This window comes from Morone saxatilis, unplaced genomic scaffold (assembly GCF_004916995.1).
Source record: "Morone saxatilis isolate NCDOM2014 unplaced genomic scaffold, NCSU_SB_2.0 Contig14, whole genome shotgun sequence".
In the NCBI taxonomy this organism is placed as follows: Eukaryota; Metazoa; Chordata; class Actinopteri; family Moronidae; genus Morone; species Morone saxatilis.
This window is the reverse complement of record NW_023339696.1, coordinates 12,884,337-12,908,711: the sequence shown is the minus strand read 5'-3', so window position 1 is coordinate 12,908,711 and position 24,375 is coordinate 12,884,337. Positions and strand designations below refer to the sequence as shown.

General features: G+C 41.1%; 1 protein-coding gene across 2 annotated transcripts in view; it reads left to right on the top strand.

Annotated features, from left to right (window-relative positions):
- rnf213a (ring finger protein 213a) overlaps window positions 1-21,588 on the top strand; it is a 36,951-nt gene extending 15,363 nt beyond the window's left edge. The window contains exons 22-67 of one of the 2 annotated variants that reach the window (XM_035654572.1): window positions 1,226-1,443; window positions 1,704-1,841; window positions 1,960-2,124; window positions 2,657-3,941; window positions 4,075-4,256; window positions 4,376-4,519; window positions 4,611-8,219; window positions 8,319-8,443; window positions 8,816-8,932; window positions 9,012-9,136; window positions 9,243-9,365; window positions 9,466-9,527; window positions 9,705-9,858; window positions 9,935-10,073; window positions 10,167-10,358; window positions 10,463-10,593; window positions 10,783-10,940; window positions 11,026-11,235; window positions 11,453-11,640; window positions 11,746-11,866; window positions 11,991-12,091; window positions 12,190-12,372; window positions 12,582-12,748; window positions 12,844-12,946; window positions 13,033-13,147; window positions 13,308-13,509; window positions 13,675-13,871; window positions 13,989-14,111; window positions 14,212-14,322; window positions 14,469-14,711; window positions 14,793-14,868; window positions 14,965-14,999; window positions 15,103-15,203; window positions 15,299-15,455; window positions 15,595-15,769; window positions 16,729-16,823; window positions 16,936-17,187; window positions 17,948-18,080; window positions 18,397-18,480; window positions 18,569-18,749; window positions 18,995-19,196; window positions 19,301-19,378; window positions 19,475-19,672; window positions 19,869-19,958; window positions 20,108-20,286; window positions 20,629-21,588. In XM_035654572.1, coding sequence (XP_035510465.1) covers window positions 1,226-1,443; window positions 1,704-1,841; window positions 1,960-2,124; window positions 2,657-3,941; window positions 4,075-4,256; window positions 4,376-4,519; window positions 4,611-8,219; window positions 8,319-8,443; window positions 8,816-8,932; window positions 9,012-9,136; window positions 9,243-9,365; window positions 9,466-9,527; window positions 9,705-9,858; window positions 9,935-10,073; window positions 10,167-10,358; window positions 10,463-10,593; window positions 10,783-10,940; window positions 11,026-11,235; window positions 11,453-11,640; window positions 11,746-11,866; window positions 11,991-12,091; window positions 12,190-12,372; window positions 12,582-12,748; window positions 12,844-12,946; window positions 13,033-13,147; window positions 13,308-13,509; window positions 13,675-13,871; window positions 13,989-14,111; window positions 14,212-14,322; window positions 14,469-14,711; window positions 14,793-14,868; window positions 14,965-14,999; window positions 15,103-15,203; window positions 15,299-15,455; window positions 15,595-15,769; window positions 16,729-16,823; window positions 16,936-17,187; window positions 17,948-18,080; window positions 18,397-18,480; window positions 18,569-18,749; window positions 18,995-19,196; window positions 19,301-19,378; window positions 19,475-19,672; window positions 19,869-19,958; window positions 20,108-20,286; window positions 20,629-20,782 — 11,321 coding nt within the window. In that variant the 3' untranslated portion in view covers window positions 20,783-21,588. The remainder of the gene's footprint in view (window positions 1-1,225; window positions 1,444-1,703; window positions 1,842-1,959; window positions 2,125-2,656; window positions 3,942-4,074; window positions 4,257-4,375; window positions 4,520-4,610; window positions 8,220-8,318; window positions 8,444-8,815; window positions 8,933-9,011; window positions 9,137-9,242; window positions 9,366-9,465; window positions 9,528-9,704; window positions 9,859-9,934; window positions 10,074-10,166; window positions 10,359-10,462; window positions 10,594-10,782; window positions 10,941-11,025; window positions 11,236-11,452; window positions 11,641-11,745; window positions 11,867-11,990; window positions 12,092-12,189; window positions 12,373-12,581; window positions 12,749-12,843; window positions 12,947-13,032; window positions 13,148-13,307; window positions 13,510-13,674; window positions 13,872-13,988; window positions 14,112-14,211; window positions 14,323-14,468; window positions 14,712-14,792; window positions 14,869-14,964; window positions 15,000-15,102; window positions 15,204-15,298; window positions 15,456-15,594; window positions 15,770-16,728; window positions 16,824-16,935; window positions 17,188-17,947; window positions 18,081-18,396; window positions 18,481-18,568; window positions 18,750-18,994; window positions 19,197-19,300; window positions 19,379-19,474; window positions 19,673-19,868; window positions 19,959-20,107; window positions 20,287-20,628) is intronic. The other variant, XM_035654573.1, reaches the window with a different exon arrangement.
- The last annotated feature ends 2,787 nt before the right edge of the window (window positions 21,589-24,375 follow it).

Below are 24,375 nucleotides of genomic sequence, written 5' to 3'. Positions count from 1 at the left end.
GCAGTAGCTGCAAATTGAACATACATTAATTTCATTTCCCATGATAGTGTTGATGTTGCCGACATGGAAGAAAGGCAGCCAGATCAACAATGGCAGTCAAGCTTCCTTGAATAATCTTCATGGACGCGTTCATCAGTTATGACCACAATGTCCTCGCCTCAATGGCTTGGCCGTTGTTCACTACTTCAATCTGGGACGAAGAAAATCAGAGACATGGCTAGCGTCCTGTACACCCTTCAGAGAACAGTATACAATATTCAAAGTAGTGCTGCGGAGAAGCCACAAGCCAAACGCGCTGGCCACTGAGCAAATTGGCAAGGAATTAATGACTCCTGATCAAACATGAAGTAGTAGGACATTATTTGGCAACACCAGAAAATGATACATGATAACATTTTCAAGCCTGCTTTTGCCTGCATTACAAAATATCTACACATGGTCTGAAGAATGGCAGTAATAAATGCTTGAGGAGGTAAACCAGCTCTTTCAGCGCCTAGCAAGGGGCAAGTACGAAAGCTAGCGCACCGACCTGGACATCATGTGCCAGGAGTTGGATAAATCGACTGACAAACAGTGGATCCACACAAGGGTTCACCAGATCGAGGCAGTTACCATGAACCCTTCATCTAGCGTGTTTCAGCCTCAACATTATCATGACGCGTCAAAGAGACGCTTCGACTTCAAAGGGGACTTCAGGGGCTTCTGGAGACACTCAAAACAGTTGTTAACGAGGCAGAATGTTTTGTTGCCATTCAAAAAAATAATTACACATTATAAGAAATCAGGCCTTTTAAACCCCATTTCTGCCATATTACTGTTATTAAAGATGTGTTACAGAGAATGCAACATTAAACAATAGATATAAAGTGTCTCCTGCGTTCCTCCAGGAAGTATTTGGCAAAGTAGCTTAACTTATGGCTCTCTCCTCCTTCAGAAAAAATGCAGACTTTCAGAGAGAGCAAGCTGAATCGGATTTCATAATGACTTTGATGCCCAGCAAAGAAGGCCTGCCGTGCGACATCAACTGAGCCCCCAGGACTGTGGGTCATGCAGGAGCTGGGCCTCAGAGGAAACTTTGTAAAGTGGTTAAAAGATGCACTTGAAAGGTAAGAGGGTATTGTATATTTTATAATAATACATATTCATATAATATATTAATTATAAATTTTCAATTTATATTCAATCAGAAATCTAATACTAAATTAAATATGTTATTTATTTTCAGATATCAATGAGCTGAAGGTGTTTGTTGACCTGGCTTCTATCTCTGCGGGCGAGAACGACATGGATGTAGATCGTGTCGCTTGCTTCCATGATGCTGTCCTCGGGTACTCTTCAATTCTTTATGAGCTCAAACCAGACTCAGATTTTCATGGCTTCAAAGAAGTGCTCAGAAAGCTCTGGAGAGCTTTGGAGAATGACAGCAACCTACCAAAGAAACTGGTAAGAGGAGGACTTGCTAATACCACTAAAAAAAACACTGAAAAACGTCATTATGATGAAGTATTGCAATTCCACCTTTTGGTCTGATCCTTTACCCAACAATGAGAGTGTTAATGCTACTATTTATTGATGCCACTGTAACTACACAGGCAGTTGTGAATGTTGATAGACATTAAATCATTTAGAGGCAGGTACTTCATCAGTAACCAGTTGGGTGTACTTGTAAACAGCAAAGTTAAGAATGTTATCTTCTTTTGTAGCGGGACAGTGCACGCCATTTGGAATGGCTGAAGACTGTGAAGGACAGTCATGGGTCAGTGGAGCTGTCATCTCTCTCTTTAGCATCGGCCATCAACAGCAAGGGTATCTACCAGATCAGTGCACAAAATGTAAAAAAGGTAAATAATAAAATCAAAGATGCTAGCATCCCTATTTCCATGTAGCACAGAAGTCACCACCAAGAGCAAAGTTTCTACAAAATTATATATAAAAGTGTTCTTGTGTTTTTCAATCCAGTTGAGTCTTGACACAGTCCTGAAGCTGCAGATTCCAGAGGAGAATGATGAGGGTCGGGAGATGCGCTGCTATTCCCTCGAGGACCTGCGGGAGCTGCAGAACAAACTCATGCTTATGTCTGGGAAAGGGGATCAAGGCCAGAGTGAAGTTGATCACTTTGCAGAGGTATATTGAAATATTTGCCTTTTATTTAATAAACAAAGGTCATTTTGATTTCTCTTATTATTTATAATCATAATCATCATACATTTTTGTTCAGTGATTTCTATTTGTGAAAGTGCATACTGATGGTTGTGATAACAAGATTTAAAATATTACATAGAATACAAAAATAAATGAAATAATAAAGTATGGAAAGAAAGTATTTTTCAAGTATCAAATTTTAACTAAGAGTAGGGATGGGGATAGTTTATTTTTTATCGATATTGATACTTTTGAGACTGCTTAACGATCCAAGTCTTTATCAATACCACTATCAATACATATGACCTGCTAATCTTGATAGCAGTATCAATAAGATCAAACCTAATGGATTTTGGGGTTTCAAGAAATTTAGAACTGGGTCTTGATCCCCATCTCTAGCTAAGAGGTTATGCAATGTTCTTTAAATAATCACAAGTGTTTTAGATACTATTTGCAAACAGTCTTAAAAAGATAAACAGTTGCATGTGACTGTAGGTTTGTATTTATTTTTCAGGTTTTTGCCAGTGTTCAGAGACTAGCTGAGGCATTCATTGCCCTCTACAGTGCTGGGAATCCCCTGTTCAGACACTGGGAAGCTCAAATCAACTGCTGCTTATGCAGTGAGGAACCCAGCATTATGATGGACTTCAACCTGGGCAGTGTTGTCAGTGTTGTCATTGTGGAGGGCAGCATAGAGGAACAGCTTCCTGAATTTTGCAGGAAAATGGAGAAATGCCTGGACTATTGGATGGATTTTGTGGACAAACAGAGATCCCAACATTACTATCTGAACTACTACACAGCTGAACAAATTGTCTACCTATGCAGCAAGCTGACTCAGCAAAATGTGACCAATGTGGAGGAGCAAGTTCTCATGATGCTCTCCTTCATCAAGCCAAATTGCACAGCTTCAGACTTGAGGCAGGTCAGGCATGAACTCCAGTATGAAATCCTCACCAAACCAGAAGAGCAAAATGAGGATATTGAATTCCAGACTTTTGTTGTAGTGCCAAGAGGTGCGCAAGGAGACCTAGACTCCACCAGTGAATTGGCTTTGCCAAGTCTTGTGGAACAAGCAAATGGCTCTCAAAAATTTTATCTGATATGGAATGCTTATATGAAAGACATGAAGAATTTTCTTCCGCAAATTCTTGATATAAAAAATCTTGGAAGACTGTTGGAAATACTGGCCAACAAACGAGATGAGAGTGAAGAAGATGAAAGTGAAGAAGACATTTCTGATGATAACATGGGGAGTCACATAAGTAGGCAGCTGCCTAAAGGCCTGGTCACCGGAAATCCAAATCTCATTGTTTGCCCGCACGATGATGTCTTGACGTGTTGCATCTCCATTTACATGAGTAGCGAAAACGAGACACTTCCCACCTATGATGAGGTCCTCCTGTGCAACTCCTCAACACCATACGAACAGGTGGAGCTATTCCTCAGACGCTGTCTCAGCACAGGCTACAGGGGACAGAAGATATACTCTCTACTGTATGGAGATCTGCTCACTTATGATGTGAGCTCTAAAGTTGAGAACTTTTTTCAGCGAATGAAAATGCAGAGCAGAAAAGACTACAGACTAGTTGTCATCTGCAGCTCAGAAAGAGAACATGCCTACCTTCCTTCAGCCTTCAGCCAGTACAGATTGCACATGATTCCTCTGGAGTCATTGGCGAGAATCCAGTGGTATCTCCACAACCACTTTGTTGTCCCAGCAGATCAATGCAGTGCTGCAGCTGTATTCAAAGACCGACTGTGTGTTGGTGTTGTCTCATCCAAAAGGGCTGGTGTTGGTGTGTATATTTATTTATTTATAGTACTCAGCTATTTCAAATTAATACATTTCACTGATGGTGAATATTTCACTCCTAAGAATATTTATACCTGCCATAATGACATTTTGTTTTTATTTTTTTTGAATCGCAGGTAAATCTCTCTACATCAAGAGGCTATATGAAAAGCTGAAGCATTCAACAAAAAAGTCATCAATGATGAAATGCATTCGCTTGATTGAACCTAATGTTGATGAGAATGTCATCCTTCAATCTCTGTTGAACATTCCCAAGAGGAAAGACCTCATGATGTTCCATTTTGATATCACATCATCGGTAATAATAAGTCTCAAGCTAATGCTTAGCTTAGTGCAATATAGCCTTATTAATAGGACCTGTCTCAACAGATTACATATGGTGTTAATGGACTGTGTTTTATTTGATTTGATTAAAAGGTGCAGAAAGGTCTCCAAGAGTTTCTTTTCAAATTGCTGATTCTGCGCTATTTGATGGACTCTGAAGGGAATATGTGGAAGTGCAGTGACAAGCAGCTGTATCTAATAGAGATTTTAGAGCCAACCAGAAATGCTTCACGGCAGGTAAGAGTTTTTACAAGTTACACTTATCACTTGTCATCGGATTTTAAACCACTGCTTACCATATGTTGTGTTTTCATCTTTGTCTGCATAGGATCAGACTGTGAACAATACATTCACAGATGTGTTTCCAAATATTTTCTGCCGACCACCCAAAGAAGTGCTAATGCTAGAGATAAAGAAGCAGGAAGATCCGACCATTGTGAGCAGTGATGACCCATTGATGGATGATGAAGAATTCAAGAATGCAGCCTTTCAGCGGCCATACCAGTATCTCACACGGTTTTATAACCACAGTGATCTTGATGTGTTCACATATCAGGGTGTTGAAGGGTCCCACGTGGAATGTCTTCAGATGCTTCTCATGTATTGTGGAATTGTGGACCCATCCTGGGCAGAACTGAGAAATTTTGCATGGTTCCTTAACCTTCAGCTGCAAGACTGTGAGACATCTGTTTTTTGTGATGCTACTTTCACTGGAGACACGCTAACTGGATTCAAAACCTTTGTGGTGGACTTCATGATCCTGATGGCAAAGGACTTTGCCACTCCATCACTCAGCATCTCTGACCAGAGCCCTGGAAGATTGCAGATGGACCTGACTGGTGTCCGTGATGAAGACTTGGCTCCTTTTCTGATCAGAAAGAGATGGGAAACAGAACCACATCCATACATCTTCTTTAATGATGACCATGTGTCCATGACCTTCATTGGTTTCCATCTTCAACCCAATGAGCACAACTCTGTTGATGCAATTGAGCCCACCTCTGGCAGGGTGATAAAAAAGAATGTCATGACAAGGGCATTGTATGAAGGCCTGAAGCTACAGAGAGTCCCTTTCAACATCGACTTTGATAGCCTTCCAAGAGGGGAGAAAATAGAACGAATCTGCAATGTTCTTGGAATCCAGTGGCCTCTTGACCCTGATGAAACTTATGAGCTTACAACTGACAACATACTGAAGATGCTGGCAATCCATATGCGGTTCAGGTGTGGCATCCCTGTCATTATCATGGGAGAGACGGGGTGTGGTAAGACGAGGCTCATCAAATTCCTTTGTGAGTTGCGAAGGAGTGGAGTGGCCACTGAGAACATGAAACTGGTCAAGGTTCATGGAGGGACAACATCGGAGATGATTTACTCCAAAGTCAGAGAAGCTGAAGACATTGCTTCCATCAACAAGCAAGACTATGGATTTGACTCTGTTCTCTTCTTTGATGAGGCCAACACTACCGAGGCCATCAGCAGTATTAAGGAGGTCCTCTGTGACAAGACAGTCAGGGGGGCAAGTTTGACACCTGGCTGTGGGTTGAAGATTATTGCAGCATGCAACCCTTACCGAAAGCACACAGATGAGATGATTCAGAGGTTAGAATCTGCTGGCCTTGGGTACAGAGTTCGAGCTGAGGAGACAGATGAAAAGCTTGGGTCCATTCCTCTCCGCCAGTTGGTCTATAGAGTTCAAGCATTGCCACCAAGCATGATTCCTCTGGTGTGGGACTTTGGACAGTTAAATGATCACACAGAGAAAATATACATTCAGCAGATTGTGCAAAGAGTGGTTGAAAACAAAATAATCCCTCAAAGTTACATCAAGTGCATCACTGATGTACTTTCAGCGTCACAGAAGTATATGCGGACAAGAAAGGATGAATGCAGCTTTGTCAGCCTGAGAGATGTAGAACGCTGCATGCAATCTTTTGTTTGGTTCTATGACAATCATGTCATGTTGTTTGCAGAGCTTGAAGAATATGAGAGTAATCAAAATGCTGAGAAGAATGAAAGGCACCCGAGACAGCCTGAGGTCAGAGACCCTGTGCTCTGGTCTCTAGTCATGGCCATAGGAGTGTGCTACCATGCCTGCCTAGAATATAAGGATAAATACAGACAGAAAGTCAGCAAAAGCCTACCACCAGCATACAGCCCAGTAAAGGTACTACAGGAAATCTCACTCATGCAGGATTTACTTTTGAGCGGTGTGCCAATGGGGGACACTATTGCAAGAAACAGTGCCCTCAAAGAGAATGTCTTCATGATGGTTCTCTGCATTGAGCTAAGAATCCCTCTGTTCTTAGTTGGAAAACCTGGAAGTTCAAAATCTCTGTCTAAAACTCTGGTGGCAGATGCAATGCAAGGCCAAGCTGCTCATTCTGACCTCTACAAAATGCTGAAACAGGTCCATTTGGTGTCCTTCCAGTGTAGCCCTCACTCAACACCAGAAGGCATCATTAATACATTTAAGCAATGCGGACGCTTTCAGGAAGGAAAGAATCTGGATGAGTACATTTCAGTTGTGGTTCTTGATGAGATTGGGCTGGCTGAGGACTCTCCAAAGATGCCACTGAAAACCCTTCATCCATTGCTAGAGGAGGGATGCATTGATGATGAGCCACTACCACACAAAAAAGTTGGATTCATTGGCATCTCCAACTGGGCTTTAGACCCTGCAAAGATGAACAGAGGCATTTTTGTCTCCCGTGGTGACCCTGACGAGAGGGAACTCATCGAGAGTGCTAAAGGCATATGCAGATCGGATGCAATGGTCTTGGAGAAGGTCAGGGATTTCTTTCAACCATTTGCAAGAGCCTACTTGAACATCTGCCACAAACGAGGCAAAGGATTTTTTGGCCTACGTGACTATTACAGCTTAATTAAGATGATTTTTGCTGTGGCCAAAGCTTCTCAACGGAAACCCACTGCAGAGGAAACTGTGAAAGCGGTGTTGAGAAACTTCAGTGGCAGGGATGATGTGGATGCAGTTACTGTCTTTACTCAAAGACTGCATATTGCACCCAATCTAGAGAACATCAGTGCCATTGAGTTTGTGAGAGAAAACATTCAGGCAGTTGGACAGGAAGAAGAATGCCGGTACTTGCTGGTGCTAACAAAAAACTATGCAGCCCTACAGATCCTGCAGCAAACTTTCTTTTCAGAAAGTGGTCAGCCAGAAATAATCTTTGGATCCAGTTTCCCAAAAGACCAAGAGTATACCCAAATCTGCCGCAACATCAATAGAGTAAAGATCTGCATGGAGACAGGTCAGACAGTTGTGCTCCTGAACTTGCAGAACCTCTATGAAAGTCTCTACGATGCCCTCAACCAATACTATGTCTGCTTGGGAGGACAGAAATATGTGGACCTTGGACTGGGAACCCACCGTGTAAAATGCAGGGTGCACAAAGACTTCCGGCTAATTGTCATTGAGGAAAGAGAAGTGGTCTACAAACAGTTCCCAATACCTCTCATCAACAGGCTGGAGAAACACTACCTGGACATCCACACTGTCCTTAAAACTGAACAGAAGAGGATGGTGACAGAATTGGAGAAATGGGTTAGACTTTTTGTGTCTCTCAGCAGTCAAAACACAGCCGTAGCTCAGACTTACAAGTACAAACCACCAGACGTCTTCATTGGTTACCACTCAGACACATGTGCTTCTGTAGTACTTCAAGTAATAGAGAAGCAGAAGGACAGTTTGGGAAACTCCGATCCTGAGAGGAGACTACTGGATGAGGCTAAACTCATACTGCTCAAGTGTGCTACACCAGACTCAGTGGTGCGGTTGGACTGCACAGGTCTTCCCAAAGTGGAAAGTGAACATCTGGCCAGGGTCTACTTTGAAGGGCAGAATAGCACCTGTTTAGCTGACTTCATTCTTGCTCAGACAAGGCAGGAAGTCCATTGCTACTCCTCCTTCACAGAGGTAACTGGAAAGTTGTCATACAATACCAGTTTCAGTACTGTATTTTGTGAAGTTGTAAGTCCTTTATAAGACCTCAGTAATTATAATTTGAATCCATAGGTGACAACATTCTCCAGACTTCTGACAGCATCTGACTTGGAACCACTGGAGCAAATGTTGCATAGTGTTCAGCTTCTCTCACTGCAGCAGTTTGACACAGAGCACTCCTTCCTGAAGAAAATCAGGTGTGTTGATTACATTGGGGAACGTCAAATCATTTTACACTTGTTCACAGTTATGGTCCATTAACGTGAAATAGGTTGGTATCCTCACAAAGTAAACTGCAATAAACAGAACTATGAAAATAGTTGCTGTTCTAGTATGTACTGTTATGATTAGTTGTAAAGAAATCTATACAAACGAGACATGGACAGAAACTTTGTCATGTACAAGGTCAGTTATTCTCTTACTTATATATATACTTTAATGTGATTGTTGTATTGTTATAGTATGTATGTAATGATGGATGTTAAGGAAAGTGCTGAAGAATTATTGGCAATAATATACTTAACTCCTATGATCTTGAGGTATGAGTCTAAAGATATGTTTCCTTGCAGGAACTTTCTCACTGCTGAAAATCGAAGCAGTAACATTGGACCCTGCAACAAGATTCTCATCATTCAGAGTGATTTTGATGAAGCCTCTCATAGTGCCAATCTCATTGCATCTGCAAAGTAGGTCCAACATTTTCTCTCTGTTGGGTATAAACCATGGTGTTATTTTGCCATACTGAGTTTTACTGTTCATTTTCAGGTATTCATCCATAAATGAAATCAACAAGATAACTCAGGAGAGCATAGGAAGCAAGGTCTTTGTCTACTTTATCACCAGACTGCCAAGAATGGAAGGAGGGACTTCCTATGTTGGCTTTCATGGAGGTAAGGTTACTAAAACTTGTGACTTACATGTACTTGTAATTATTTAAAAATATTATCACATTGTTTGAAGAATAAAGAATAATCTAAGACACATTGATGTTTACAGGCCCCTGGAGATCAGCTCACATTGATGACCTCAGGCGGTCAAAAGACATTGTTTCAGACATCAAAACCTTGCAAAACATGACAATCAGTCAAATGTTTGAAACGAAGATGAGTCAGACAGAAGGTAACTAATTGATTTATAATTGATAGCGAAAGACAATTCCCTCTGTTTTAAAATGTTTAAAATGTTTTGTGGCATTAAATTACAAATTATTTTTCTACAGCCATGGAGGTGGATGATATGTACACTGAGAATGAGCAGGAGGAAGCAGAGTTAGAGGAAAACGTGAGTCAACATATTTCAAACATATGCCATTGTGGGAAAACTGCAAATAAAATTTTTACTTTAACTGAAAATCTTCTCTTCTAGCACTGGGCATATGTTGTCTGACAACGATTACATGTAATTTTATTCTGGGTTGCTTGTGGCACTAGTTTTGACCAGTGTGTCCTCCTGCTGCAGGGTGGTGATAACGCTGTGGACACTACAGCACTTGTGCGGAGCTGTGTGCAGAGTGCAGTAGGCATGCTGAGGGACCAGGTGGAAAGTGGCCGCCGCAGTACTCAGAGAGTTGAGATCCTGCTGACGCTCCTCAATGACAATGATGAAATAAAAGGTATTAACGGCGATATCAGTATTTTCTTTTTGTTACAGCAGTTGCAGTGCTCATCATGTTATCTAACTCTTTTCAGGCGAATTTCTGCAAACTGTGAAGAGGCATCTTCACTCATTGCTGGCAACTCATGAGGGCACTATTTCATCCATCAAAAGCAACTGGGTCATTAAGGAAGCTTCAAACATTGATGCCTTGCAAGAAGGAGGCACCTTCAGGTAAGTGCTTGAGCTACAGAATACATTTCTACATTTGTCTCTATGCTCCTATTTTTTGGAACAGCACTGTTAACTTTTGGGGGTTCATGACAGGCACACCTTATGGAAGCGTGTTCAGGCTGTGGTCGTCCCCCTCTTGGCACAACTGGTTTCAATCATTGACCGTGACCAAAACTTGAACATCCTGCTAGATAGAAGCTGTGGTGAATCTGTCAAGAGGCTGTGGTTAGATATCTTTAGTAATGATAAGCTGCTGGAAATCCCAAACCTAACACTGGACCACAAGTAAGTGATGGTACTTTTGCAGTTTGCATAAAGGATACCAAATTAGTAAAACTAACTTTACCGTGCTTTACTTTGCACAACATTTTTATTTTCTCTTTTCCCAGCTCTGACACAAGAACAATCCTTGTACAGAACTACATTGCTCAAGACAGGAATATGAGCTGTAGCATGCCCTTCAGTTGGAGGATCAAGAACTACCTGGAGGAACTCTGGGTTCATGCCCGTCAACATGAAGGTAATGTCCTGTGCTCTCCATAATTGGCACGTCACTAATTAAGCTCAGCGTTAGTTCAGGCAGGCCACGAAGTCAAGCTCCACTCTCATTTCCAGCTACATCAGCTGATCACAGCTAACATACAAAAGTGGTCCTGACTGAACTGTGATATTGTTGTGACGTTTTGCTTTTACATTAAATGTCTGTTAGGTCACACTCAACGGGAGTTTGATGAGTTCTTTTGGAAGACGCCACTGGGACGATACATTGCGAAAGCAGACCCAGAGATGCAGACTGAATTTTTTCACCGCTACCTTCAGGATTTTATCTGCATGACAATGAACGTGACTTGTGAGGAAGATCTGCAGGTTGGTTTTCAATTTTTTATGCTACATCTGTATGATGCCATGTGCATGTATGTATTGTACTAATGCACACTATTTGCCTTTCTAGCTCCTGTGCAGTGCCTTGAATTGTTGTGTCAACGAGCTGCGATTGAATGAGCTCAATGCCATGGAAACATCAACATCTCTTCCATGGGTCCATGCTGCTTATCATGAGTTCAAGAACCGACTTCAGAACCTCTCCAGAATGATATGCATTGAGCCCCAGGTGACCCAGCACCTCTTGAAGAATCATCATTCCAGAGACGGGGTCGAACTGGTGAGCATCTTAAGACTATTTAAGCTTTTAAAACAATATAATTTCATCTATTCTATTAAAATAAATGATGAATTTAATGGACCAATAATTTATCTGCTATAATCAACTATCGGAATAATACATAATAATATACATTTCCCATTATTGGCCCCAGTTATTGTGCGTGCCTAACTTTAAACCAGTGATGTGTAGTGATCATATTTGCCCTCTCTCCAAGGTACTCGATGTGTATGCAGCCTTTGCATGTGTGGAATACCTGGAGCCTAGAGTCCTGGACACAGATGTCCAAAGACAAGCCTGGCTCAGACAGGTCAAAAAACTCCAGGTTCCCATTGAGTTGGCCTGCTCAGAAGACAGTGTGAGACGCTATGGAGAGAGGAGTAAGGCGATGGCCTTAAGAGTCCAGTAAGTCAAGCCTAACAAAAAATATTTAGGTGGTTAAAGTGGGAGTTTTAGTTGTATTGTATCAGATGGTTATTTGTTTGTGTTTTGTTTGTTGTCTTTCTTTAGAGCTGGATGGAATCGGATATTTTCTCTCTCTCTGTTTGTGGAGCATATGTTGTTGGGCATTGAGGAGGTAGAGAAGAAGCTGACACCTTTGGTTTTGGAGCATACAAGAGGGCTTTGCCAGGTTGGTACTTCATGAGATTATTTCCTTCATGAGATTAATTGAATGAATTCCCATAAAACTACATCCACAATAACCACAACTGTCCATACCTAATTAAATGTATTTTAATCCGCTCTCTCATAAGGTACTGGAAAAAAACTCTGACCTCAAAACTCATCAGGCATTTGAGGCAGTTATTGCTTTGCTCAAAACCTGCAAAGATGGAGCTGTTGAACACATCTTCAGGTAGAAGTTCAGTTTTCTATCTTGTACATTTTATCACTCTCCTCAACTGTACTTTGCCTCCACCTTGGGTCTTCACCTGTTGTTCATATTTTATCCAGGTTTGGTCTTAGGCTGTGCCCAGTGTGTATGGGAGACCCTCAAGATCCGCTCTGCCTACCATGTGAACACATCTACTGTGTAGCCTGTATCAAACAGTGGTTGGTCCCTGGTCAGATGTACTGTCCCCTCTGCATGCAACCAGTTAAAGATGACTTCCCCTTGTTTCCTTCAGATGACATAAGGTTTGTATTTACTTGCGAATTAAAAACAGGAACTTATTTTAATTAGTATTTTTCCTCAAAACAGATGTGATTTGGTCCTTTATACTCACACAGACAACATCCTTTAATTTATCCTTTGCTGGTATTATTTCCTTCAAAATCTCTAGGTAACATCATGCTGTGTGAATCAGACTTAGAGAAATTGTAACTCTGTCTCTTATTTTGTGTAGGATTCTAATCAACAAACATGCTCGGTTCAGAAAGCAGTGCAATGCTTTCTTCATTGACCTGGTGTCCACTGTGTGCTTCAAGGACAACTCTCCCCCAAGTTCAGATATCATTCTCCATTTGCTGTCCTTTCTCATGGTGGAGGCCAACACTGTCCCCATTCTCGGAGGTAGAACATAGCCCCTCTAATGTGTGTACACAGCCATGTCTCTTCTTATAGATGTTTTCTCAGCTCTGACTATCCTTTTTTTGTTTGTTTGCCAGGTAATCGACAAATTCTGACAAAGGTGCTCTCTCCATTTGATGACTCGGTGGATAAAAATCCAGTGGTTCGATCAGTAGTGCTCAAACTCCTGCTGAAGTACAGGTGAGGTGCTATGGTTGCGCATTGCATTAGGCCTATTTATGTAGACTGTTTTTATCATTTCTGTATAAATTGTACTGTTTCTGCAGCTTCGATGAAGTTAAAGGCTACCTGCAGCAGCATCTGGTGGCAGTTGAGCAGAGCAACATCTTGGAGGTCACGGACAAAACTGAACTCTACTTGTTGTACATTAACTGCCTGGAGGTACACATGAATTAGACTGTATTGAATGTTTTAAACAAAGCCTTTGTTAAACAAAACTTGTTAAGATAAATAAAATGCAAATATGCCAATAAGATGTGGATTGTAATATCAAAGCTGTTTTCACAGGGTGTATTCACTTTTTACCTTTTAATTTCTCTAGGATTCCATGTTTGAAAGGTTGCAGTTCAGATCTACTGCAGACCAGCAGGTGTGTCTGCAACATGAAAGTGCCTTCCTGACTGACTACCTGCAGTCGCAGTCTAAGGAGACAGCCACTGTGGAGTACCTGCAGCAGGTGGCCAGAGTGCGTATGGACCTGGATATGGCTGCTAGCCTCATTGTGGAAAAACTAAGAGCCACAGGTGTGTCATTTTGATTAAATACAGTATTAGTTTTCCCATACTGTAGACTTTTTAGTGACTGGAACATGTAATGACATTTGTAATTGGTTTGTGTTTTTATTTCAGTGTGTTTCAGGTTTATTTTACCAAAATTGTATTCTTCTTTTTGTTTCTTAATTACACCAGAGGCTCACAAGAGTGATCAAAGTGGAACCACAGCCTTCCTGTCCAGTGTGGTGAACCTGTGTAGACACAGTGGGAACAACTGGTATCGTGTCTATTTGATTCGTAAGATCTGCAGCCAACATGGAGTGGAGTTTGTCCTGAAACTCCTCAAAGTGGAAGAAATGTGCTGGCTCTTCCCTGAAGAAGTTCTGCAAAAGGTTCAGTTACCCACATTACGATTTTCAGTGTTACTGCCCAAATGAAGGCAAATGTTATATTCTAAATGTAATGCTAGTAGTAATTAAATTGTGTGGCTCAATTTTCATTACACCCAGAGTGAAGAAGCCACACCAATAGATCAGTATCTTGTGTGTGGGGAGCACTACAAGAATATCAGAAATGCTGTCGCAAAGGTAGTTATGGAAGGCAAAGTGGACGGATTGGACAAGACTTGTGAGGTATTGTTACATCTATTTCTTGTTAGTAACTCAGCATGAGGTCAGGACTTTTGTGTGCCTATTTACACAGGTATGTTGCTGTTTTGCTTTTTCTTCATAGGGGTGCAAATGCTCACCTCAGTGGACAGCAGTTTATCTTCTGTTGGCACTGTACAGAGAAGTCACCACTCTCTACAGAGAAGCCAATGTTAGCTTCCATCCCAAGCTTGAGGTAGACATTACATTAAGACTTAATGAGCTGCTCTTATATAATGTGTCATATTACAAATTGTCTTGAAGGCGTAGTTATTTACTGGACCTTTCTGTCTGTGTCAGTAAAGTGTATATATATATCTTTATATATTTTCGTACCTACAGCAGGTGGAAGCTCTGCTTGCCTTCACCGAGACCTCTAAATTCCTTGCCAACCCAGAGGTGAAGGCCTTCGCCAAGGCTCTGGTGACCAACCAAATCGGGCCTTTGTGGATTCGTTCCGGGACCCCTGGTGCCCAGTGTGTGTTGGTGGACTTAACTATTCACTTGGCTGCTGTGTTGCTCTGCGGGAACCAGGGGATCTTGGCTCCCCTACAGCACCTGGCAATGGCACCTGCCAACATGCAGGTATGTATATTGTCAGCTGCTGTCAGTTTTGGCAACTCCTCGATTTTGAAGTGAATGTAATGTTTTTATCTTTTGGTACAGGCTGCCTTCTTACCTACCATGGCAGATGATATGTTAGCAGTAGCTCAACAAGCTCTGGGAACTTTGCAGTGGTACAGTAAGTCAGAAACAGAAATATTTGAAATATCATTAAAGATTCTGTACTGCCACACTTAATACCTGTATAGTAATCTTTGACTTACTCTTCCCTTAGATTGTCCAAATGGTCACCCCTGCACCATTGGAGAGGTATGTTATGTTCAGTCTGACTCCTAATAAAGTTGCAATGAGTCTATTTTTTGTAGTATTCTTTTCATAATTAATTATCTTGTGTCCCATTTCTTTTCTCTAGTGTGGGCAGCCCATGCAGACAAGTCGTTGTTTGGACTGTGGTGTTTTGATCGGAGGAAACAACCACATGCCTGTTCAGGGATTTCAAGCTGTTCAGTTACAGTAAGCGGTCTATAAATGAATTTGGGGAAGTTAAGAAGTTAATGACTGTATATTTTATTTTAATTTGTGTTTATTCATCAATTCTTGTTTAACAGGGGCGACCGGACTCAGACAGGCCACATCCTCGGCAACCCCAATCGCAGGGACAATCCAGACATGCTGGACACAAAGAGCATTTCCCCTGTTCCCTTCACTGTTGTACGCATGCTCACTCACATGGCCATGCTGCTTGGTGCATGCAGCCACCTACAGGTAGCTTAGACAAAATAATGAGTACAGTTCTAATTGTAATAATTTCCCCAGCAATACATACAATTGTACATTGTAAGTGAGAGCAAAAAAACAAACCCAATAATTTCAGCTCTGTTAATCAGTGTATTTGTGTTTCTAGTCTATCTCTGCCATCATCAAGCCTCCAGTACCTGACACAGGTGTATTTCTACTCGCTCACCTGCGAAAGGACTTGAAACATCTTATAAGTTCCCTTGGTAAAGGGACCGATGACACAGTCAGCACTGTTCACCTGCTCATCAGCAGCCTCATGGAACCCCACCAGCAACAACAATGTAAGCAACATTTCCTGCTGTAAAACTATTATGTGCTATGTCGATATTTGGGCAGACATAATAATACCAAAAAAAACCATTTCGGATTCTGAATACCAAAATGGTGTACATCGTTGTAGTTGGGATGTCCCGAGAATTGATACTTTAGTACCAAGTCAATGCCAAACTTCTTAAAACGGTACCATAGATACCAGGGAATCAGTTCTTCTAGACCTGATGAGCCACCTCCTGTACAGTCTTAGTGACTGTCACACATGCTCTGCAGAGCAACACTCTGAGAGTCTCCCTGGCACAGATATTTTACAAGCACCGACCAAGTAAAGCAAGCGTGAACAGCAGTAAACACATCAGCTGGTGCCAGTATCATTCAGTGCCACGTTGTTTTTTTATTGATTTGATATGCTTTGCCAATAACAACAAGCCTCCTCCACACGTGGCTTCCCAGCTGTTGTTAAAATGGAATTGTGGGTGAAAAAACCCCAAACTTGAGCGGCGACTTTATAAAACGAACTGCTGAAGAAAGTCAACATGCAGGGAGAGAGAAACAGAAAGAGGTTGGGAGGGCCAAGGCTGGTGTGTGTGTTGTGTTGTGGTGTGGTGTGTGTGTGTGTAGGTGTGTGTGGTGTGTGAGAGAGATTTTGGAGAGGCAGAGTGGTGTTGTGCGTGTGTGTAAAGGAGTACTAAAGGGTAAAGCAAGGGGAGCGGATTAAAGTAGTTTGTCAATTGAGTAGTGAATTAAATAAATAAGATATTTATATGAAAAGGGGTCACTGTTGTTGTTTTTCTTAATGTTCAGATGTTTTTCATAAAAGGAATATATGTTGAAGTGCATGGGATTTATTGTTTATTTTTGTTGATTTATTGTTTTATTTTAATTTTATTTTTGGTTCCCCAAAAATGAAACACTAAATCCATTGGATTACCTTCTACTATTAAACACAGCTGCTCTTTCCTTTCAGGGCCTGTTCCTTATGACAATCGGCTCTCCACCAAAGAGGCTAGAAATGGATGGGAGATGGAAGTTAGCAATGCTATCATCACACCTCAATTCAAGGTAGAAATATGTTTTTTCTATGTGTTTATTCTAAAAGGGAACAAAAAAGGCACATAGTCTAATTTCAGCAAATAACACATTGTTTTCTTCTTTTCTTCTGTCATCTCCACAGCACTTGGATAGACAGCTCAAGGAAGTGAATACATTCATCCGGGCTGACTCTCGCATCTCTGCCAATCCAATCATGAAGCTCTTGTTTGGCGATCCTCGTCTCTTCTTGGCCTCGCTTCCCCCAAATTCTCTGATCCATGGTTCTGCCGTGTGGAGCTGCAGGGAGAAAGTGTGTCTGCTGAGCCTCACCCACATTGTAGAGCAGAATGATGGCAAAGACACCCTGCCGGTGCTCTGGAGATTTCTGCATAAGGTAAGAAAACGGTGACCGAACAAGCGAGACTGCAGAAGAGTCGTATGTTGTCCTACTTAACGCAGGTTTGGAGAAGTAACTCCTAAACTGAAGAGTAGACAATGTTGCATTTCCCTTAAAAACAGGCAGTGTTGCTACATATGAAGAAGCGTAAGTTTCAGTTTGATTCATTCACTAAAAGAGCAGTCAACTGTGTCCTCTTGCTGTACAACCGCCAGAATGAGATGGAAGAAGCTCTGAGTTGATCAAAATGTTAAAATGCTTCTCTGACTCTCATTTAGTTAAAAACAAAGACTCACAGCATTTTAGCTGTAGCAGTAGAGACTTATTATGCAGCTTTTTTGCCCTGGATTTGACCTCTCAGGCAACTTCCAAGCTGCCCTCCCTTCATAGTGAATGTTGTATGCAGCTTGTGAGGAAGACTACAAGACCAAACTCAGGACTGAAAAAAAAAGTCCTCCAAATCCTCTGCAATGCTCAGGGGGAAAAGTTTTTAAGATGTTTTTATTTATTGATAATTCACAGACAGATCTCTTTATAATTAAGATATAAATTATTATAAACATTATTTATTTATTTTATTTTCAAAAAAAGTTTTGTTTATTTAAGGTTCAGCAAAAAACAGAAATTGTATATATAATTTATGATGTCAGAAAAAAATGGGAAGACTGATTACCACATACTTTACCATTTCATAAGAACATTTAACAAGCAATTATCTGAACAAACCACTGACGCACGACTTTGTTTTGTTTTTCAGGAAGCAGAACTCCGACTGGTGAAGCACCTTCCTGACATCCTCACACTCCAGAGAGATCTGGTCAAAAAGTTTCAAAACGTCACAGAGCTGACTTGTGGCACCATTGCCGAATTCCTCCGCAGTCAGAAAGCAGGTACTGAAACTAAATGTCTGCACCAGCAGTTCTCAACTTCAACTGTATGACTCACTTACACAAGAGATACAAAGTTCCACGCAGTTCCTAATTACCTCTTTCTCGGAAATGTCGTTGTAACATAGCTGGCAACATTCAGTTTGAAAACCTTCCTGCCAAGGAATGAGTTGTTTTAACCTGGAAGGAGACAATGATTGAGTATTCTTAAAAAAGCAGAATGTCTTCCACACGTGAGAGCCACTGATGTGAACAACTATGTTTTATTAAGTGTGTACACTTTGGATTCAATTATCTTTTTTTTTTTTTATGTGTGCAGCTTCGCTGAACGTCTGGTATGGGAAATACATCAAAATCTTCCTGACAACCTGGAATCAGCTCAGAGTGTCTTTGGCAACTAACGGTAAATACAGACACTAACTGCATACAACACACTTTGTTACACTGACACTGTCATGATTTGACTTGAATTGAAATGTTTTGTCATTCAGGTGAGATTAAAATCCCGGTTGAGTTCTGCCAGAAGGACCTGGACCTCCACAGTGACTTTAAGGTGCTGCTACCACGGCGACAAGGCCCAGGCCTGTGCTCTACAGCCCTTGTTAGCTACCTCATCGCCCTGCACAATGACCTGGTCTACTGTGTGGATAAACACACTGGAGAGGAGACCAGGTGGGGGCGCTCATGCCACATTTTTCTCACTTGTTTGGTTGTAAGAGCACAGTGTGTGAACTTCTTCCCCAAATGCATACTGCTGTACATTTGTGTATGGGGTTTAATGACATATTGTCAAAACTATAAAAATAAGTTTGTAATTACCAAACCACAGCCAAAAAGTGGTGAAAACATAGAAAAAACATGTTTGAAGATATACTCCACTGTCTCTTTGCTGACTTGTCTTTTTATCCCTTCCTCAGCTACAAAGTGAGCCCTGCGGATCTGACTGACCTGCATGTGATTCGGTATGAGCTGGAGAGGGACCTGATGCCTCTGGTTCTGTCCAACACCCAGTACAGCATTGAAAAAGGCCAGGAGACACTTCACGAGTACGACTTGCCCAAGATCCAACACCAGATTGTGTCCCGCTTCTTACTGGGCAAACCTCTCATCACTCTCAATGTGAGCAGATGGAGAAAAAAACACTGTAGCTTTTGCCAAAAATTGAGTCTTGTTTGTTTGGAAAATTGTTAAAATACCATATATCTCATGTCCTTTTTCCACAGGGCATTCCAACACTGGTGAACAGACATGAGCGCAACTATGAGATTATCCTGAAGGATGTAAAGGCAAAAGTCCAACAAGTAAGTTCTGATATAAAGTACAACAAGTAGCCCACTAACTATTTACTACTATTACTACTACTATTACTACTATATTAAACACCTTGCCCTCAACAGGAGCCTCTTCAGACTCTGACCCTGTTTGCCGTGGCTGGGGAGCTGCACTCCTACAGCGAGGTGTGTGACGCCTTGTCCACGCTGGAAGTGGCCCTCGGTTTCCTCGCCAGGACTGGGGGAGAGCCTCACATGCAGCTGTCCTGCTACCTGGAGGAGGTGCTGCAGATGGAAAACCAGTTGGCTCCGCATATCCTCAAGGTCAGCCTATCTAAGACAGCGGTTATCTCGTCCTGCCTCGCTTCCACAGAATAAACTTAAATACATGTTGTTTTTCCAAATGTGTTAAGAACCACTGTTTTGTTATCTGGCTTTTAAATTGATTTAAATGGTGTGGGTCTTTTTTTATGTGCTAGACATACGTTAAAACTTAATGTTCTCCCTGTTTTGCCCAAAGGCCCTAAGCATGTGTTGTCTAAAGCACTGTGTGGCTCTGTGGCAGCTGCTGGCCTCACTCAAATCAGAAAATATGCTGCGGCTCAAGAGGGTAAGGCACCACATAATACCACTATACAGATAAACAAATGGAAATTAAATTATTATCATTTGTAGGAGCAGTATTACAGATGACTTAATACATACTTACTACTGTAAAAGTTCAGTATTCCTATTCCATGCACTCTCTATGTTCTTCAGGATCCATTTGTGGGAGTCTCAGAGAAGTACAAAGTGGCCCTGGGTGAGGACGAGCGCAGGCTCCTCACTGGCTTCTTTTCCAAGAACAGCGCTGACAGTTTCCTGCTGGAGATGCATGAGTTCCTGGTGCTGGTCCTTAAAAAGCCCAATGCACCTGAAACCTTCAGGCCTGACTGGGGGTAAGAGAAAATGTTTTTTCATTAGTGGTTTTTTTAAAACTTTGTACACTTGTATAAATGACTGAAATCATGTCAAAAATAATAATATTATGTCTGTCTATTCTGAAGTGTAGAAATCTTGTAGAAACTCACAATGAAAGACAGAAAAAAGAGGACTTAAAACCCATTGTTGCATTCAAACAAACGTGAAGTTAAATTAAAGAAAAAGGTTATTTTGTACAAATTCTATCCCTATGAACCAATGATTAGTATTATTATTATTTTATTTAAGTAAAACAAAGACAAAAGAATATGTATGTATGTGCATCTGATGTATGAAGTGTATGTTTTGTCTCTTAAAAGCCTGAAAGAAACACTTGTGCCTTACATGGAGGGCAAAGACCTGGACATCCCCCTTGACGTGGAGGAGCTTTTCCCAGGGGAGATCCTCCTGTCCCACTATGTTGAAGCCTGGAAGTTCATTGTGGCTTTCAAGCAGGAGCGTCAGAGACAATGAAGAGGAGATGAAAGAGTTGTTTTTTTTTGGTCTGCCTTCTTTTTTTCCTCCTCAAATCAGATCCCACAGAAGTTTACAATCATGGTGAATCAATCATTGAAGTGGTATGGATGTGTGATCTGTATTTTACACATATTTATGCAGAGATGTGCCTTTTTAAAAGCACTTTGTTAAGCTTCATAGTGCCCCAGAATAAGCGTGCAGTATTTACGACTCACCTGTATGAAGATGTGAACAATGCATCCATTATCTGTTTTTGTTTTGTAATATTTTCCATTTTCTTAAAATGTTCAGCATTTCCATTGAGTTGAAAGTCTTCTTTCGTGCACTTTACTTGTAATGTGAATTTGTCTGTCCCAAAGAGGCAGGAAAAAAATATTTCTGACACATCTCAGGTACAAAATTTGGATTACCTCCAGTGGACTTAAGATCACGCTGACCGAAGTCACTTTATCAAGTATGAGGTGTTATTTCCATTCCTTTTTTCTATCATTGTTTATTTGTGATACGTTGATGTGTCATATGTTTGTTGCACTTCCATTTCTCTCACCTTTTAAATTCACTGTGTTAAAAAAACAAAAAACTATAAAGTTTATTTCCTTTTGGGTTTTTTTCAATTATCATGATGATTAGCAAATTGACAAAATACAATCTACTTTCTGTTATTGTCTTACTTTCCTGACTTTTTTCACCTGTGCTTAAAAAGAATCAGTCCTGCTTCCAGTAAAACAAAAATGTCACCTTTTGTGTGTGTTTTGAATATTGTAAGATAATAAATAATGTGGTGTCTTATTCACCTCATATAATAATGAGCCCTAATTTGTTTAATTATTTGTCAATATGTTGTGATAGTACAATTATATTTTGGTGCATTTAAATGTCTCTTATCTGCCATTGTTCACAAACTGGAGTATTTCCCCAGTCAGCTATAAATTGCACCCTAAATCCTGTGGTCGTGTTGTGACAGTAGAATATTTTTCTCGGCAGCAGTTTGGCAACAAGTAATGAATTGTTGATGATTCTGCTTCTGAGATTAAAATCAGTTATTAGCAAAATCAGGTTAAAAACATACTGTATTTTCTCCCTTCCCTGAGTGGTATCTGCCCATACAGATAATGTTGGTTTTACTAAAATTTAAAAAAAATTGAACAGTGTCTCTGCAGAAATCTCCCGTCTTGGTTGAATAATCCACAGATATCACTGGACCGTTTTCATTGGAACTCCTAAAGAAATTAGTAAGCACAGTTGGATAGACTTTAATAAAGTTGTTCTTCCCTTTATGCATCTTAAGTTGAGAGACTGTAGATTCTCAACTGCAGTACTACAGTAGGACACAAAGAAATTGCTCCTTATATACATGTTACATCACTGCCAGCAGAGGCTATCCATGATGGACTGCTCAGGAAATGGCTGCCTGCCTAAGGTTAGCTGACTTTCTGACCCTCTGTTGGTGGGAGCTCAATGTGTTTCTGATCAGACTGATGAAAATGATAAGGATACGACTGCTGCTGGACGGCTCCTTAATTCAATTTCCTCTATACCAAAGCAGTGTTTAGCATAACAATGACAAATGGAAGCATGCGCCTGTGAAAGTAAACCATGCCAGCGACCACCCTCTGGGAGTCTGCCGTCAAATGATATCCATAAGAGCAGTCATAGACCGTAGGGTTTCCAGATTTCACCCAAATAAATAATCTAATCTACAAATCATGATGAAATGGATACGACTCTGAGTTGACAGAATTAACCAGAGCTGTCAGCCAGCCGAATCCACCAGGCTAAGGTGATGCTGACCATGCGCTATCTAGCCATGTCCTCGCTGCTCATTAGCAAACTCAAATGTGGAAGTATTGTACATGGGGTTAATAAACACACCCACAAGTGGGTCATGAGGCGTGATTTGCGCAACTCAGTCCTGTAGGACAAGCCTCACTGAGCAAGTTCAATCACTTTCACTTCCACTTCTGTAGGCTTCAAAGCCACCAGGCCAATGGTACAAAGGGAAGGATACAAAAGGGGATACCAAATTATTTTCTCTGCTCTCGGTTTGTTTCTAGTCTTTGTCTCTTGATGAGGAGGAATTAGGGAAAAAATTACTGTGCATCGTGGCTCACATTGAATGATATTCACGGGTGATGGACAGTTGGGATCATGCGGTTATTATGATTCATTATGATTCTGGATAATGATGTGCAGAAATGACCTATTTTGGTTTCCCGCTACAGGAGAATTTGACCAAATGCTCAGCGCTTTGTTTAATAACATAGAGGTGTTCAGCAAAGTTTGTAGGTGAATTATGGATTACACTTCTACAGGGTCAGATCGAAGGGGATTTAGGGGTCATTTTGTCTCCAAATAAGTAGCTCTGCTGGGTCTTTAATGTACCAGCAATCAGGACTCAAAATCAGTATTAAAGACTGTGTGTGAAATTTGACCTCTATTTAAAATTATATGGTTTTGTTTTAATATTTTAAACAAAATCGCTTTTCCTGGTGGTCCGATGGTTGAAGACATGCTTGGTTTGAACATGCCCAGCAAACCTTGCTGCATGTAATCCCATGCTCTCCACATGTTTCCTGTTGCTCTCTCTTCCGTGAGCTGTTAAGGAAAGGTAGATGATGTCACAAAATAATATTTAAAAATTCAGCGATGTTAAATCTAGGTCAGCAATTTTAATCAGTTCACCCCTTTATACTTGTCTTGAGTTACTCCTGTGTATCTATTTACCCTTCAGAGACACCCCATGAACTTTGCAATCCAGTTACAATAATACGAAGTTCAGCTTTGAATCGTCTCTGTGCCTTGATCTGTGGAGGTGCTTCAGACTTAACCCCTTCGCAAAACAGCCTCAGATATTCATCAAGTTTACACCTTGGGGATCCAATATCATTCACAGGCGTTGTCGCCAGTCAGGCGCTCTCAGCCAAAAGGGAGCTAAGATTTTAATGATTGTGGTATGAAATCAGTACCCTGAAATACCCTTGAGACCTTAGTAAGCACACCAACAGGCTACTGTATTTTCTATGGGGCATTACATATGCTTTACTGGCGGTCTGGGAAAATGTTTTCTTTAAATTAGCCCTTCAGGGTGCTGCTGTTATTGCATTATTATCAAATTAGTGTATTTTAATTACTACGTCATCTGAAATGTATGTTCCAGTAGGTCACAGTGGGGTGAGAGCAGAGACCGTGTCCAAACTCTCAGGTCGCCCAGCCTGCTGTGCAATAAGAAGAAGAAGAAAAGAAAAACCTCAGTGAGCACATCTGTGAATTATATTAGCTAATTGTGTGCACTTCTCCGTGCACTCAACACTTGGGTTGTCCTCCAAGCACAAGGAAGAAATTAAAAGCACTGCTGCCATGTTGTTCTATTAAATACGTGAAGAGAAAATACAATTACTAGTTAAGTGGGAACATACCACATGGGATTATGAGAGGCACAGCATTTCAAGACTTCGGAGTCAGTTAATTTTTTGCCATGAATGTGAACAGGTTTCCCAGCAACACCATTGTAAAATGTAAATGCAAACAGAGTGCAGAAAACAGACAGCAGTAGTGCAGAGAGCATTTAATAAGGACTTCCTTGCATCAGA